Source organism: Amphiura filiformis, chromosome 5 (genome assembly GCF_039555335.1).
Source record: "Amphiura filiformis chromosome 5, Afil_fr2py, whole genome shotgun sequence".
Classification (NCBI taxonomy): Eukaryota; Metazoa; Echinodermata; class Ophiuroidea; order Amphilepidida; family Amphiuridae; genus Amphiura; species Amphiura filiformis.
The window spans coordinates 19,511,241-19,525,503 of record NC_092632.1 but is presented as its reverse complement, the minus strand read 5'-3'; the positions used below and the strand labels follow the sequence as shown (position 1 = coordinate 19,525,503).

The 14,263-nt window shown below is 35.8% G+C and overlaps 1 protein-coding gene and 1 non-coding gene across 3 annotated transcripts; one reads left to right on the top strand and one right to left on the bottom strand.

The window, feature by feature from the left end:
* Window positions 1-498: 498 nt before the first annotated feature.
* On the bottom strand, window positions 499-13,384 carry LOC140152775 (transmembrane emp24 domain-containing protein 10-like). 2 transcript variants are annotated; one of them, XM_072175266.1, is made up of 5 exons: window positions 12,996-13,384; window positions 10,370-10,493; window positions 4,996-5,066; window positions 4,190-4,316; window positions 499-2,939 (listed from the first exon to the last, which is right to left on the bottom strand). In XM_072175266.1, the coding sequence occupies exons 1-5, from the start codon at window positions 13,179-13,181 to the stop codon at window positions 2,818-2,820; spliced, it is 630 nt and encodes a 209-aa protein (XP_072031367.1). In that variant the 5' UTR covers window positions 13,182-13,384; the 3' UTR covers window positions 499-2,817. The 2 variants fall into 2 exon arrangements, with proteins under 2 accessions (XP_072031367.1, XP_072031369.1); XM_072175268.1 differs by lacking the exon at window positions 10,370-10,493 and adding an exon at window positions 9,576-9,696 and having other exon boundaries at window positions 12,996-13,383.
* On the top strand, window positions 4,587-4,673 carry Trnastop-uca (transfer RNA opal suppressor (anticodon UCA)). Its single transcript has one exon. It is a non-coding gene; the product is annotated as a tRNA-Sec (tRNA).
* Window positions 13,385-14,263: the final 879 nt, after the last annotated feature.

Below are 14,263 nucleotides of genomic sequence, written 5' to 3'. Positions count from 1 at the left end.
GCTGTTCAGCAAGTTTTCTTCACGATTTTCACCTTTAAGTCCATTAATATTCATGTCCAGTTCTAGCTGACAAGTTATTTTAATGTGGCAGCTTTGTTTCTGTAAGTTGCATACTATCAACCTTTCTCAATAACACCAAAGCATTATCAACCTTTCTCAATAACACCAAAGTATGATCAAGAGCAGAGAGAATAACTTCTACCAAAGTGATTTGTGGTATATTTGAAAAATGTTTACAACAGAATTAATTTTAGGCTATGCAAGGAATCTTGCAAGTTTGTGTTGGAATTGAGGGGCCCTCTTTGGCTACCAGATCCATTAGCACCATACAATATGTGCAACTTACTTCCATGTAGCCATTGTTTTGCTGCATACCTATTGAGCTGGCAATCAATTTTTGAAGCTCCAAACCCAGCATCAGTATGATGGGCACCCAGATGTTAATTTGGAATCGGTACAAGGCTATGTCAATTGAGGTTTAATATGCCTTTGTTCTAGCTAGTGCAGTAAACAGTTAGTGGTATAAACATGTAGTTACCACTGTTTTATGTCTGCATCTTTAAACAATTAAATTCGCACCCATCATGTCATTGGCTGCACTTGGTCAAAAGGACTTGAGACTTGAAAACTACCATCATAGCCTGCTACAAAGTAATTTTCTCTGCATCAATACTTCAGATTTTCTCATTCATGTTAAAATACCTGCATTATTTTTATCACTAACACTAAATAAAATCTGGTGGGACACAGTGTAAATGAGAAGTGACTTTAACTAAAGAGAACAAATACCACATCACCACAAGTCTGAAGATTGTATAAAAGTTCCCTCAAACATCAACACAAGTATTGGTTTTTTTTAATCAATCCATAATTATGTGACCTTCCACCACAAAGGGGTCATAATATAGTCAGCAGAGCTACAATGTAGTTCTGAGATGTAGTCCATTGAACCTTTCAATGAACAATAAAACACAAAGGAGCAGATAATAACAACTTAACAAGCAATATATACATGCAATACATCATTGTAAAGCTCATTTTGAGCAGAATTTGCCTGTCCAATGTCTGAAAAACTGCAAGACATTACAACACATTTGTGGTGGACTGTCACATATTCCCAATTACCAAGAGGTTAATACAAGACACATACCCACTTCATACTTCACTTTGCATGCCACATACACACCTCTATTTATACAATTATTTCTTTTCTTTAAATGATATACATTCATATTAAGAAGTAAAACATCTGTTTTATGATGTTAATAACATCCCTCTTTCAGAACACCTGTTGTAACTCTTGATTGAAACTTGTCTCTTCATCCAAGATGGGATGATTTTATGAGATATCAGTTCACTGCTTGGTGCAAAAGGCTCAAGTAATACCATCTAGGAGTTAAATTATAATTCCTATTACCAGATTTTAGTATACTTAAATTCATTTTACCACATTATGAATGATACATAACAAGTATGTGTCAAACATTGACAGCATGCCACTAGTAAAGGAAATTTTACAAGGTTTAAATAATTAAGCATGTGTTGAATTCTACAAACTTACCGAACTCTTGGGAACAGCTGACACCAAATTAATATGGTACTTCATGTAAGCACACTCAGAATTAGCCTAGTAATCAAGACAGGGATTATATAGCTTACAAAATAAAGCTATGTAATCCTGTAGTCTTGACCAATACTCTGTAATAGTAATTTTGAGTATGCTTACATGATGGATAGAACAAAATTAGCCCTTTTTTGTGAACCAGGTCTTGGGTAAGAAGTAAATTTGTTGCATAAAATGCAAGTTAGCTTTATAATACCTGGTATCAGCATTCTTGCACACTTTCAATACAGCAGTATGGTCCTGATTCTATTATTGAATGGCATAAAATATTGGGCTCTTAAATTTGCTGAGCAAGCTGCATCACATTGACGGTGATTTAATAACCCCATTCCTTTTACACATTGCATGCATGTTGCCAAGACATTAGTGTGAAGAAACTGTACTAAGGCATGTAATTCTGTACATCCTTTACCAAGAGAGGCAGCCATCGTTATCTGTACTTGTTAATACTTACAACTGCATAAAATGTTATAATCAAATCTGTTTTAATAAACAGTTGCTTCAGTTTGCTAGCCCTACTAGTATAGGACCTTTTGATGGAGGTGATCCAAAACCATGCTCTATCATAAAACCTGGCTGTATCCAGAGAACTGCTAAACCCTGTGACTGCTATTCCCCAGAAGTTTTTTCTTTCGGGTGGAGAGGTTAGTGGGTTTAAGCAGTTCTCGGATATAGTGTTTAAAAGGCCCTATAGCAGGGCTACAGCTTGCAGGATCATCATTCCTGTCTATACCATGATCTATGAAATATCCATCACACCATGATCTTCCTTTTAGTTCACATGCATTCATACTTGAAGTTGAAGATGTATCTTCTTGACCCATCTTCTTGATCATTCATGCTGCTGGCTGATACTGAGGTCACAGTTCCAGTCAACCAGTTCAGTGCTTAATTGCCTGAATTCTTCCGTAGACTACATTCAATGTTTTTGTTAAGGTAAGACCACCTTGTTAATTCAATACAACAAATCCCACAGTACAAACTTGAAAATGTTCAAAAAAGACAGAAAAAAACCCAAAAAAGGTGGATATTCTATGAAAATGGTTGTGATTTAAACAAACACCAAAGAACAAAGGCAAGAAGACAAGTTCTTATAATTAATCTACCCTTTAACAACAAAAAGAAATGTAACTTTTAAGTTAAACTATACTTGCACAAAAAGGAGACTAAACAGGAAAAAAAATAAAGGTTGTCTACTCTATAAGTTTCTTAGATTTGAAGTAACGTCTGAGATAGAAGACCTGCCACGTTGCAAGACTGAGTAGGCACACCATGGAGAAAATGCTAAAATATAACACCCTGGAATTTGTTGATTCTGTAAAGGAAGAACAAAAACAAAAAATAACATTATTATAATTAAGGTCTTCAAACGGGCATTTACAGTTCTATTAATTCACAAATATTTTGCGTGCATTTTTTCACCCATTTAATTTCTGAATTCAGGAACAATTATGAGCATGTTTTCAAATTATTCCAACAGTGCCTCTTCTTCCACGAGTCCCGCCATGAGTATACACGTATGTCATGGTGACCACTATCAGACACCTTTGCAAATAATACATCTGCGGATCCTCTCACTTAAAAACACGGCTATCTTTTAGAATACCCTACCATTTTTTACATTCACAGTGTATGTGTATAGGTCGTTCATAAAAGAACCCCATTGAAAATCTACAGTGGTAGGGTATTCTAAAAGAAATCCTAAAACACTTATCTCCATAGATTTTCTCTTTGAATTCTAGTCTGACTGAGTATTTGCTTAGAATTCAGACTATTGATGTTGATAAATATTTTGCATACATTTTTAGTCCATCAGTTTAGCACACTATCATAAACATGCCTGTTTGGGTGTATTGTACACTTCAGAACAAATATTCTTATCAAAACTGATAACCTTTGTAATCAGCGGCCAACTTCAGTCTTGTAACCCATCCAACCATTTTTAGCACTCAATCAATCCCACTGTCTATCAAAATCACAGTAAACTTGATGGGATTTTTGGATGCAATTAGGTATTTTTACACCCGTGTAATCGGCTGCATATTTTACCAGTACTTGTGATGATAATTCATTTTACTGTATTTAACCATTACACAATGACAGCATGAATCGGCATTTATCATACCATTATGTTGTCATGGCAACAGGATAAGACCATCAAGAACTGCTATTAAACCCCTCCATGCACATTTAATAATAATCATGCATTCCCGTTATTAATTTCCAGAAACTTAATTTCAAATAGGCCATCTGCAATGATTGCATTTCAAAATCAGGTCAGTCAATTCCTGTATTCCAAGTCTTCAAGGTCACAACAACTATAAATACTCTAATACAATTAATTTTTGCAGGCACTAAATTTTTGTTGAGGGTTTTTCAATCAGACAATAATTTGTAATAATATGCTGTTTTCTTCTCTCACATTCCTAGGAAATTTGATATTTTCTGGTTACAGAAACATTCACAAAATTCCTTTCCATTGAAACTTTTTCACTAAATAATGCAAAATTTGCAACCAAAATGTTTTAATTTATGCAAATGAAGTGAATCGTTAGTCTTCCTTACCATTAGTATCTCTCATTTGTTCTTCTCTTTCCTTCATGTAGGCAAAGTCATTTAGTATTGCTTCTGATAAGTCCTCAAGTCTCCGTAACTCAATTTCCATTGGCTTCAGTTTCTCTGATTTTGCCAGCTGCAAGTTTATATGCAAATGAGTATTAATATATGCTAATTAGCTGATCTAAAACACAAAATTGGAAATATCTACTGTTCTAAAAATCAAAACAACACCCCGTTTTCACAGATACGTAATGTTTTAAATATCTCATCTATCTAGCAATGTTCTTATTGCATCGCTTTGATCAAATGTTTTTAATTGGAATTTTAGTAATTTTGACACCATAGAAAGTATATACAGACTATTTCAATGGTTTATATAGGCATGATTCCACTATTTTACATTGCCCGGATGAGCTTCACTGGTGTGGTGTGCAGGCTTCAAACCTGTAGCTGACTAGCGTCAGAGTGGTTCGATTCCACCTTTCGGGCGAAGTTTTTTTACTTTTTTCAGGTTTCAACTGGAGCAGAACCACTGCTACTAAAAATGTCTATAACATATTTGATCTGATAGAAATCTACAAAAATTATATTACTGCAAGACTAAGCTAGGCACACATCATTTTTTCCCTTTACCAAGTCAAACATAAATTTACCACATTGATGAAATGTTATGTATCCATGTGCTAACTTGTAACTTTAGACAAGACTTTCTGATTTAATGTGAAAACACATACATTTATGGAAAGTATTCTGTTTCTCTAATTTCTAACAAAATGCCTTTCAATCTAGTTCTACACCTTTGTAATACTTACTTCTTCATAACTTTTAGCTTCTACACCTCGCTTTACATCCAGAGTAACTTCTCGCTCTACTCCTCTCATCCCTGCAAAACCAGAAAAAATGTAACGTTTAAAACAAGTTCTTGACATAACTTAGGAAGATGACATTAAGTTCATCAAACCACCCAAATGATATATTTTTTAACTTTACAAGTTTACAATGTTTTAAAAAATAATGCCAATTCAAATCCAAATTTATGGTCCTCAAAAATAGTTTTTTGATAACATTGTAGGTGTACTTCAGTTCAAGTGGCTATTTCATATTGGATTTGACATAATTTTAATGATAATATATGAGTATGATTATACTGTGCTTTATGATTTGATATTTGTTACCACCATGTAGCTTGATAAATGAGTCTGCAAAATGTTTTATTGAAAAAATTTCTGATTTGATCATGAACCCCATTTTCTCCTAAATGTTTGCAGAAACTTTGCACCCCCTGTAAAATGATTTTTAACATCAACTGTCGATCATGATATATCCAAGACATAATTATTCAACTTTAAACTTGCATATTGTTTATAAGGACTAAACCAAAATATCAATGAGGCAATATGAACAAATCTAGTTTTATAGGAGACGAGACCAAACATGTTGACATCTTTCTTGTATACATATTCGAGTCTTAAACAAATTGATTTCAATGCAATCGTCTCATATTGTCAGATTGAGAGAGACGGATCAATTGTAATTAATAGTAGGGCTTCATTAATCCTTTGATTTGTTCTCTAAGGGGTGTATCCTAACCGTTTTTGCACTAGCCACTGGCACCAGTATTTCTTTAAGCACAAGTTAAAGACCTTAACTTGATTAATTACTCTGATTGAAATTGGTGGGTTTTTATCCACCTGATGGGAAAGTTATCACTGGATGTGCAAGCCACAATCTTGAAAATAAGTCTTGGAACACTTGCGTGTAAAAAATGGAAAACTGTCACCCCCCCTCCCCTGTGCAATGTTGAGAAATGCCAATTGATGTCTTTAGCGGTTTCACCAATGTGTTCCAACATTGATTGATGGGGAAAGGCTAAATCATTGATGTAGACGTCACATTTGTTTCCAAACACAATGATCATAGGAAATTCTGCACAGAATTGTGACAGTGTGTGCCAAGCGCTCCAAGTATTTTTTTCTAAGATTGCAGTGTCAAGGTACAGCTCTTGATTTCACAACTATCAGGAAGATTGAAATTAAATAGAAAGTAATTTACACTCTTACAGACTACTAGATTTTAGTAGACTTACATGAGCGCCTTCACTGGCGCAACTAGCGTATGTTAATAACATTTTTGTTGCTAGTGATGTTGAGATACCTTCAATGATGTTAAAGGAAAGGATGATGTACGTCGTACAAAAAGATGTTGCCAGTTCCAAATCGACAATTAAGGAGCATGTCGACAATAGCAAAGGACATCAGATTGACTGGGAAAAGGAAAATGTGTTAGAGGGAGCCGAAGAACTGCCCTAGTAAGGTTCTGAAAGCCATTCACATCAGAACCAAAAAGATCAAGACTGAATCGAAATGTTTTAATGGGGAAGAAAAACTAATGACCCCTCCTCCCCACCCCCTTGATGTACAACATCTTCTTGTATGACGCAATCAACACCTATGACTCTGATTCAGGCCTCGAAATAAGCCAGAATTTCTGAGGGTCATTTGGGCCCGTGATCTTAAATGTTCGAGGACCCTCGCAAATTTTTGTGGGCCCGAATTTGGGCCATTGGTTTTAACCTATGAACCCCACAAAAAAGTGAGAAAATTGCCACAAGTTTTGCGGGCCATTCGGGTCCACCAGATGTGTCTTTTGCGGGCCCTCACTGATTTTCTGGGGCCGAGGGCCCTTTGGCCCTCCTTATTTCGAGCCCTGCTCTGATTGCACAGTCAAAGAAAGGGAGGCAGTCTCTGAGACTGATAGAATAGGAAATAATCATTTCAAAACGGCCTAATCCTCGTAGGCTACATCACAAGTAACAATATAATCTTCAGAGTTACATTGTATAACATCTGCTGTTTAAACATGTCCATTGAGCCAGTGAAAGCGCTCTGGTGAGTGAACCAAAATTAAGTAGCGTCCAAGTTTAAATTACTTTTTAAAAATGCAACATAGAAATCTATATCATTATAAGAATATTAAGATTGACATTGTTTGACAAAACAGACCACAGAACAGTACATGCAGAACAACATAGAAACCCTACAAAACTGTGATGCAATCAAGACAAAGTGAGTCACTTACACATACCTTTAAAACAGTTATGAAATATCAAACCTTTTGTGTCTTATACTAGGGATAACCATCAAAATTTCATATTGTCCCAATTGCTACAAAAGATTGTTTTCTGGATAGAACTCATCAACAGAAGTATTTTGGTGGTTAAATGGTCAAAATCGGTCAAAAACTTTTGAATTATGAATTTTAAAGTTTCCCATTCTGACCGGTCATTGGAGCGAAATAAAATGACATGGTCCAAAAATAGTAATTGGGAGCAAAATTGGCATAAACATATATTTACCTTTATATATTTCTTTATTTTAACATATATGCAAACATGAAACAAGCATATTGTGAAAGTATCAAAGGGTTTCTTATGAAATGGCACTTTACTAGTCAATGGCATAAAGTATTTTGTCAAACCGAGGCATTGAAATCATGCATTTAGAGAACATTTGCCAAAAATCATCCAAGATGGCTGATATGGCACAAAATCAAAATTGCACTTAGTCTAGGTGAACTTTTTGTTCACAACCAAAAATTTCAATGTTATTGGGTTTAATATGACCAATTAGTAGGTGTATGCAAACAAAATCTTAAAGTGTCATTGAAGGTCATTGACTCGTTCACAACAATATAGGTATGCACTTCACTCATCATGCTCATGTGTGACCTCTAACAAAAGGTGCTGGTTCCCGTAGTATTCTTCATTCAAACCAATTCAATGCATGACCTCGGAGTCACCTGCATGACTTTCGTGGGCTATTTTGAAACACTATGGTTGCACATTCAGGTATTTCTTTTGAAAGTTCTAAACAAGGTATAGCCAGCAGCAAGTTGTAGATGGTATAGGCCTAAATATAAGAAAACGTTTAGGGTTGAAATCAGGTGAAAAATACATCGAATGAGCACGAAACTTCACATTTATGTTCAGAAAGGTGTCTTCTTAGCATGATCGAAAGGAGTATGGAAATTCCAAAGGGAAGCTGGTGATTTAATTTGTAACTCGAGATCTACTTGTTCATATTTTTTCCTTTTTACAGAGGGTATGATAGAGGTATTACTGTCAACTCTGCCAAATTACAGCTCAGTAGGCCACATTTTTCACCTGATATTATTAATCTGAATATTTTGTGCCATTCTTGAGCAGTGCTGAACTCAGCCACTGGCAATTAAACGCACTGTGGCGATGGACCAATTTTGACTCGCACTTATAGGAAAATGAAATAAGTTGTGTTGCTGTAATTTGCAAGATAGTTACAAAATATAATTGGCATTCACTTTCCCAATTTTTACAGAAAAATATTGATAAATAAAAGAATGAGATCAATTTAGAAATGTCTGTGCAAGCAGTGCACAGTTGAGCTCCTTGCATGTCTATGGGAGCGTTCTAATCAAGTTGATGGTTCATTGGTCATCCCTACTTATACATTTCCACACAAGAATAATTTCAAAATGCCAGGAAGCAAGGGTACAATAATATTTCACATGGTGTCCATTTAACATGCCAGGTAGTCTTAGGTGCAGTGATGAAACTTATGAAGTGAGAAAATCACAATTGATTTTAATCAGCAAGTAGTGACTCAGTTTGACATGTATCACATTATTTAATTAAAGGACCATTCAGTGATCTCTGCGAAAGTGTTCAAAAAAAGTATGTTTAAAAGTGAAATTGAAATTGTCATAACATATTTTTGAAATGAAAAATTTGGCAAAAAACAAGGAAGACAAAGTATTGACAAAGTTGAAGCCCCTTTCAAATACGTGTAGCTAATTTCTAAGTAGAGATTTACTCAGATTTTACAGTTTCATGTAAAATGTCCTACTTTGTCTCTTTAGTACGGCTCCGTACCTTCCTCGGGTCAGTAAAGTAAAATCAAATTTTGAGATTTTTGCAGGAATCTGTTAAATGCTAGTTGGATTCCTTGCATCATTTCCTTTCTGAAAATGTATACTTTTAGAGATACAATAAAAAACAATATCTCAATTACTTATTGTGGGATAGGCTTTTACGACAGGAATTCATAACAATTAGTGGGTTTTTAGCGGGTTCGCCGTCGTACAAGTTTAGAACTGTCAAGCTTTCGTCAGGAGTAGCTCTGACTTCTTCAGGACAAAGTACCTAAGAATGAGACATGTAGACCGCCCCTTGTAATCTCAATTACTGACTGACTCGAGGAAGGTATACAGGCTATGTTAGCACATAGATGCTCCTAACAAAGGTGCAAAACACTGAATTTTGATGATTTTTACAATTTTTCGAATGAGCAAATCACTGAATAGATTAGACCTTTAACACATAAACATTGAGCAACAAATCCCCAGCATGCAAACTCACCCGGAGGTAATTTAGTTGTGAAACATATGTCAAATGTATCATAGTCATCTGTGGTAAAAGCAAACTTCCCTTCCTGTGCTTCCTCCTTTGTATATAGTGTATGCCCTTTGGAATCCCCCACCTAAGCATTGTTGAACATGCAGTGAATGCACGAAATGGAGAGAGAAAAATGTATGGAAACAAATTATGTACAGCTGCAAATGCCTTGAAACGCAATGAAAATATGTAATGGTGCTATGAATTGGTACTATCAACTGTACTTTGTTCCTTGTCTGCAATTTGGGGAAATGGTGCGCATCTCTGATATTTTTTATGTCATAATGACTCTGCCCAATGTGTGTATAGTGTTTTTTTTAGTTATTTTTTAGCCGTCTGGAAATGACATGCACATTTCATCACATCCATACATGTAAACCAACACATTGCATGCACAACCAATCAAATTACAAAACCAAACCACAAACTGGGGAAAAACACAGTTCTTGTCTTCCGCACAAGTCATTGTACCTATATAACTTGGCTCAGAAAGCAAATTAATGCTCCTGAAGAAAAATTGTATGATTCCAAGCAACATCAAAATCTACATTTACCAAAAATATTTCAATACAAACAATTTGTGCTTGACTTATGGAAAGGTACTATAATAATGTTCAAGTTTTAAATTGCTAATAATGCACAACCAGTATTCAACAAGCAAACAAAATGTACCGAAACAAAGTACCAATTCACAGCAAGCAATCACTTATGATGAAAGATGGACTACACACTTTTATAATGATGCCCTTCATACTTACCACCATGCATCATTTTGTCGTGAAAACATATTTCAAATACATCAAAATTATCTGATGTGAAGGCAAACTTGCCCTCTTGAGCCTCATCTTTGGTGTAAAGAATATGCCCTTTGGTATCTGTAACCTACAGAAATAAAATTATGCATGCGATATACACACAATGGCTTTCAATACTACATGTATGACATTAAAATCACTAAGTTTAAAAGAGACTTATTCAAAATAGATTAATGAAAAGTGGCTTTTTTATGTGCACTTTTGGCCACATGTAGACATGCTCATAGGACAGGTGCTATTTTGTGACATATGGAGGCCAATCGGCCTTAGCAAGGGTTTTTGAGTAAAAGGTCATTGAACTTTGGAGGGCCCGGGGTGGATGAGCCCCATAGGATTATTGTACACAAAATTGTGAAAATATGGCAAACTTCAAACCTTTGTATCTTAAAAAGTACAGCTAGCATGGACACCAAATTGCACATATATCATCCTGGATTGTTAATTAATCTACCTCATAGTAGATCAACTGTAACAAAAGATGTACCGTAACTAATAAATTACCTAATTAAATGCTAATTAAGACAGTTTTCCCTATATGTTACTGTGCAAAGTGTGTATATTATGCTCCAACATTTCTAAATGGACTATCTCTTGCCCGAGTCACCCTGCTTATTCAAAAGTACCGGTACACCTATATTTAAGGAAATTTGATGAGGAATTCAATTATGCTATTAGTTTTAGTGCCCGAAATGGAGGAAAACAGTTTTGATTGATAAATGTCATGAAAATTGAAATCCTGTATGTTTAACGCAAGGGATACCAAAGTTTTTCTTCCTAATTTGTTTGAAGGACCCATGCAATGTCTTTCTGAATCCATATTTATTTTAAGCTACATGTGTATAGCTTTCAGAAAAGGAAAATTTGGGGTTCGCCATGACAAGAAAAATGTTAATTTTGTTGTTGTTCCACCCTGTATATTTCTTACCCACCCTGTATAATGACGTTATACTTTGTTGATTTGGGGAGGGGCACTCCAACTTTAGAGGTGACGCGTATGTAGGGCTGTTAAGACCCCCTTTTTCAGCATCGCGGTCACCGAAAGACCCCATATTTTGTTACGAACACATGCTCTGTCACCCAAAGACCCCCTATTTTTCCATTTGATCTGTCAACCAAAGACCCTTACAAGTTCAATTTGAACAGCAACTTTCATTTATCACTGATTTTGTTACTTATTTTGAAAAAACAATGTAATTTGAAACCATTTAGAACTAGAAATTCGATTTTTAAGGTTTTTGCGGCGCTGTTTCGGCTCTCACCCAAAGATTCCATTTAAAAAAAAGGTCATGTTCTCACCCAATGACCCCATATTTTTTACATTTTGCTCTCACCGAATGCCAAAAATCATGCTCTCACCCAATGACCCCATATTTTTTACATTTTGCTCTCACAGAATGCCCTTAGTGCGAAAGTGCCAGCCCTACACCTAGATCCATTTCATATTGAAGTGCCCCGGGCCGATGACACACATTTGATGGGTGTAGTGGGGTTCTGATTGGCTGATACAATCGTCTGACAATCATAGCAACAGACTGATAATCCGACTGTGCGTCAAATTGTTGGTTGGCGCAGATCGGCGCCCTTGAAGTGAACACAAAGCTGTGTGTATGTTGCTCATTAACAGGGCGCTCGCATCAATCTGAGCAAGGGACTGCCGTTCTTCTCTGAATTAGGAAATTTATCCGAGGTATGAATTATTTGTCATGAAACATGATTTATCAATTGTACATGTACAAAACATGAATTGCATTAAATGCATGATTTTAAAATCACTGAAAATCTTGCTCGAGAAGTCTAGCTAAGAATTTGCTCACCGATACAATGTAGCTTCACATTCTAGTTAGGCTAGAGACCATTGGCATTGCATTTAAAAATCTAGTCGGATTTGCTGAAGCATGACACTGTGGAACGTGTTGAAAGCAATGGAAGTTCAGAAGTAAACACAGCCAATCAACAACAGCTAAAAATTACACTTCAGTAAAATATTAGACTGTCCAAAATACTGCTCAAAAGTTACAGTAACTTTCATCCAAATTTCAACATTCATGCATAAAAGATTTAAGTCAAGTTATTATAGTTTTAGAAAAATATTTATTTTAATTTGTTATTTTGTGTACATCGTGGAACATACTCTTTGCGTGGCTGTGCATAGTAAGCTGTTGTACGCAGATAACTTCGCATATATGGACGCGTAGAGTAGTGTAGTACGCTCATGTATTAGCATGATTAGTTGCGGAGTAACAAGCGTAGTTGAATATTCCACGCTGTACGCGAATTTGTTAATTTTTCTATATTTAGAATAAATATTTTTAACCTCCGGTGCAAAAAACTGCATCGCTGTTCGACCGAAAAATGATAGCAAAGCACTCTAGCATCAAATGCGTAGCTATAAACGTGTGCAAATTTGAAGCTCATGAAGCTCGAGTTCTCGAGTAATCATGAAAATCAAATTATCACATCATCACTGATCATCATGATCATTCAATGCATAAAATCAATCATGATGATGAACATTCATGCACAGATGCATTGGCCATTGCATGATTGTTACTTTTAATGCAATACTAACATGTAAAAGAGTCTTGTGTCCAGGAGCTTCACTAAGCTTATAGTCTCCAGTTACCAATACATCTTTATGAATTTCTTCTTTCAAACATTTCTTAACATTTGGAGGAAGCATAAATGAAATACATTCTACGCCGTCTGTTGCCAGCAGTGCCAACAACACGCAAAGCAGAGTCGCCACAAAATTCATCTTCGACTGTTCAATAAGGATTTTTAGAGTTCAAAAGTGATCTGTATCATAGACTGTCCTTCTCCGTCCTCTATATAGCGCACTTTTCTTGTGATTTATGGCCCAATGGGCCAGTTTGATGGTACAAATTGAACGACGAATTCCACTTTCTATAGGGAAACGTGGCAGATCAACACTTCGCTAATTATTAGGTGTTGTGGAAAATATTTTTAGCTAGTAATTAAACCATGATTAAACCAGTAACTACGCCACCTACCGTCTAGACTCTGTAAGTGTTTGCATCCCAGGGAAAACATTTTAACTGAAAACCCAAAATTACGAAAATTGATTGATGGTCTGCCGGCGCTTGCCCCCCCCCCCCTTTGGCCGGGCCGGGCCAAAAATCTGTGCCCCTCCTCCTTTTGACGTGCAAAAAACTTTTGCCCCCCCCTTTTAATGTGCAATTAGACCTGGGCTAAGTGGAATTTAGTTCTATCAGGAATAGTCCTATACTATTATTTCCTCCATAAATTCTAATGAATGCAAAGTTCAAAAATAATACAAAATAACTCAAGCAAATGTAAAGGAAAATGCCCTTCCTCCTGAGACTAAGTCCACTTAGACCAGGTCTAACTTCAAAATTTTCTGCAAAAAAGTGCTGACGAAATGATTTTTCAATAATAACCAGGGGCCGCAAGCGCGAGACTGAGCAAGCATAGACCCTAGAAATTAGTAATTTCTTTCTAGGGTCTATGGAGCAAGCGGGTAGACATCATGGGTCACGGATGAAGTCCATGAGCTTCTAGGGGCCTAAGGTCCGTATGCACAAAAGATTTAGACCGGTCTAAAGTTAGACCTGGTCTAAGTGGAATTTAGTTTCAGGAGAAAGGACATTTTCCTTTACATTTGCTTAATTTATTTTCTATTATTTTTGAACTTTGCATTAAAATCTTTAAAATTTGTTAGCTAGGCCTACTATTGGAAGGAAATAATAGTAATTTTTATTTTCCCAAAAAGACCTATTTTTTTTTGTGTTTTGGGAAAAAAATCCATATCTTCAATACGAAAAGCTACGAAAGGTCAAAATTTTCCATTGATCGTCG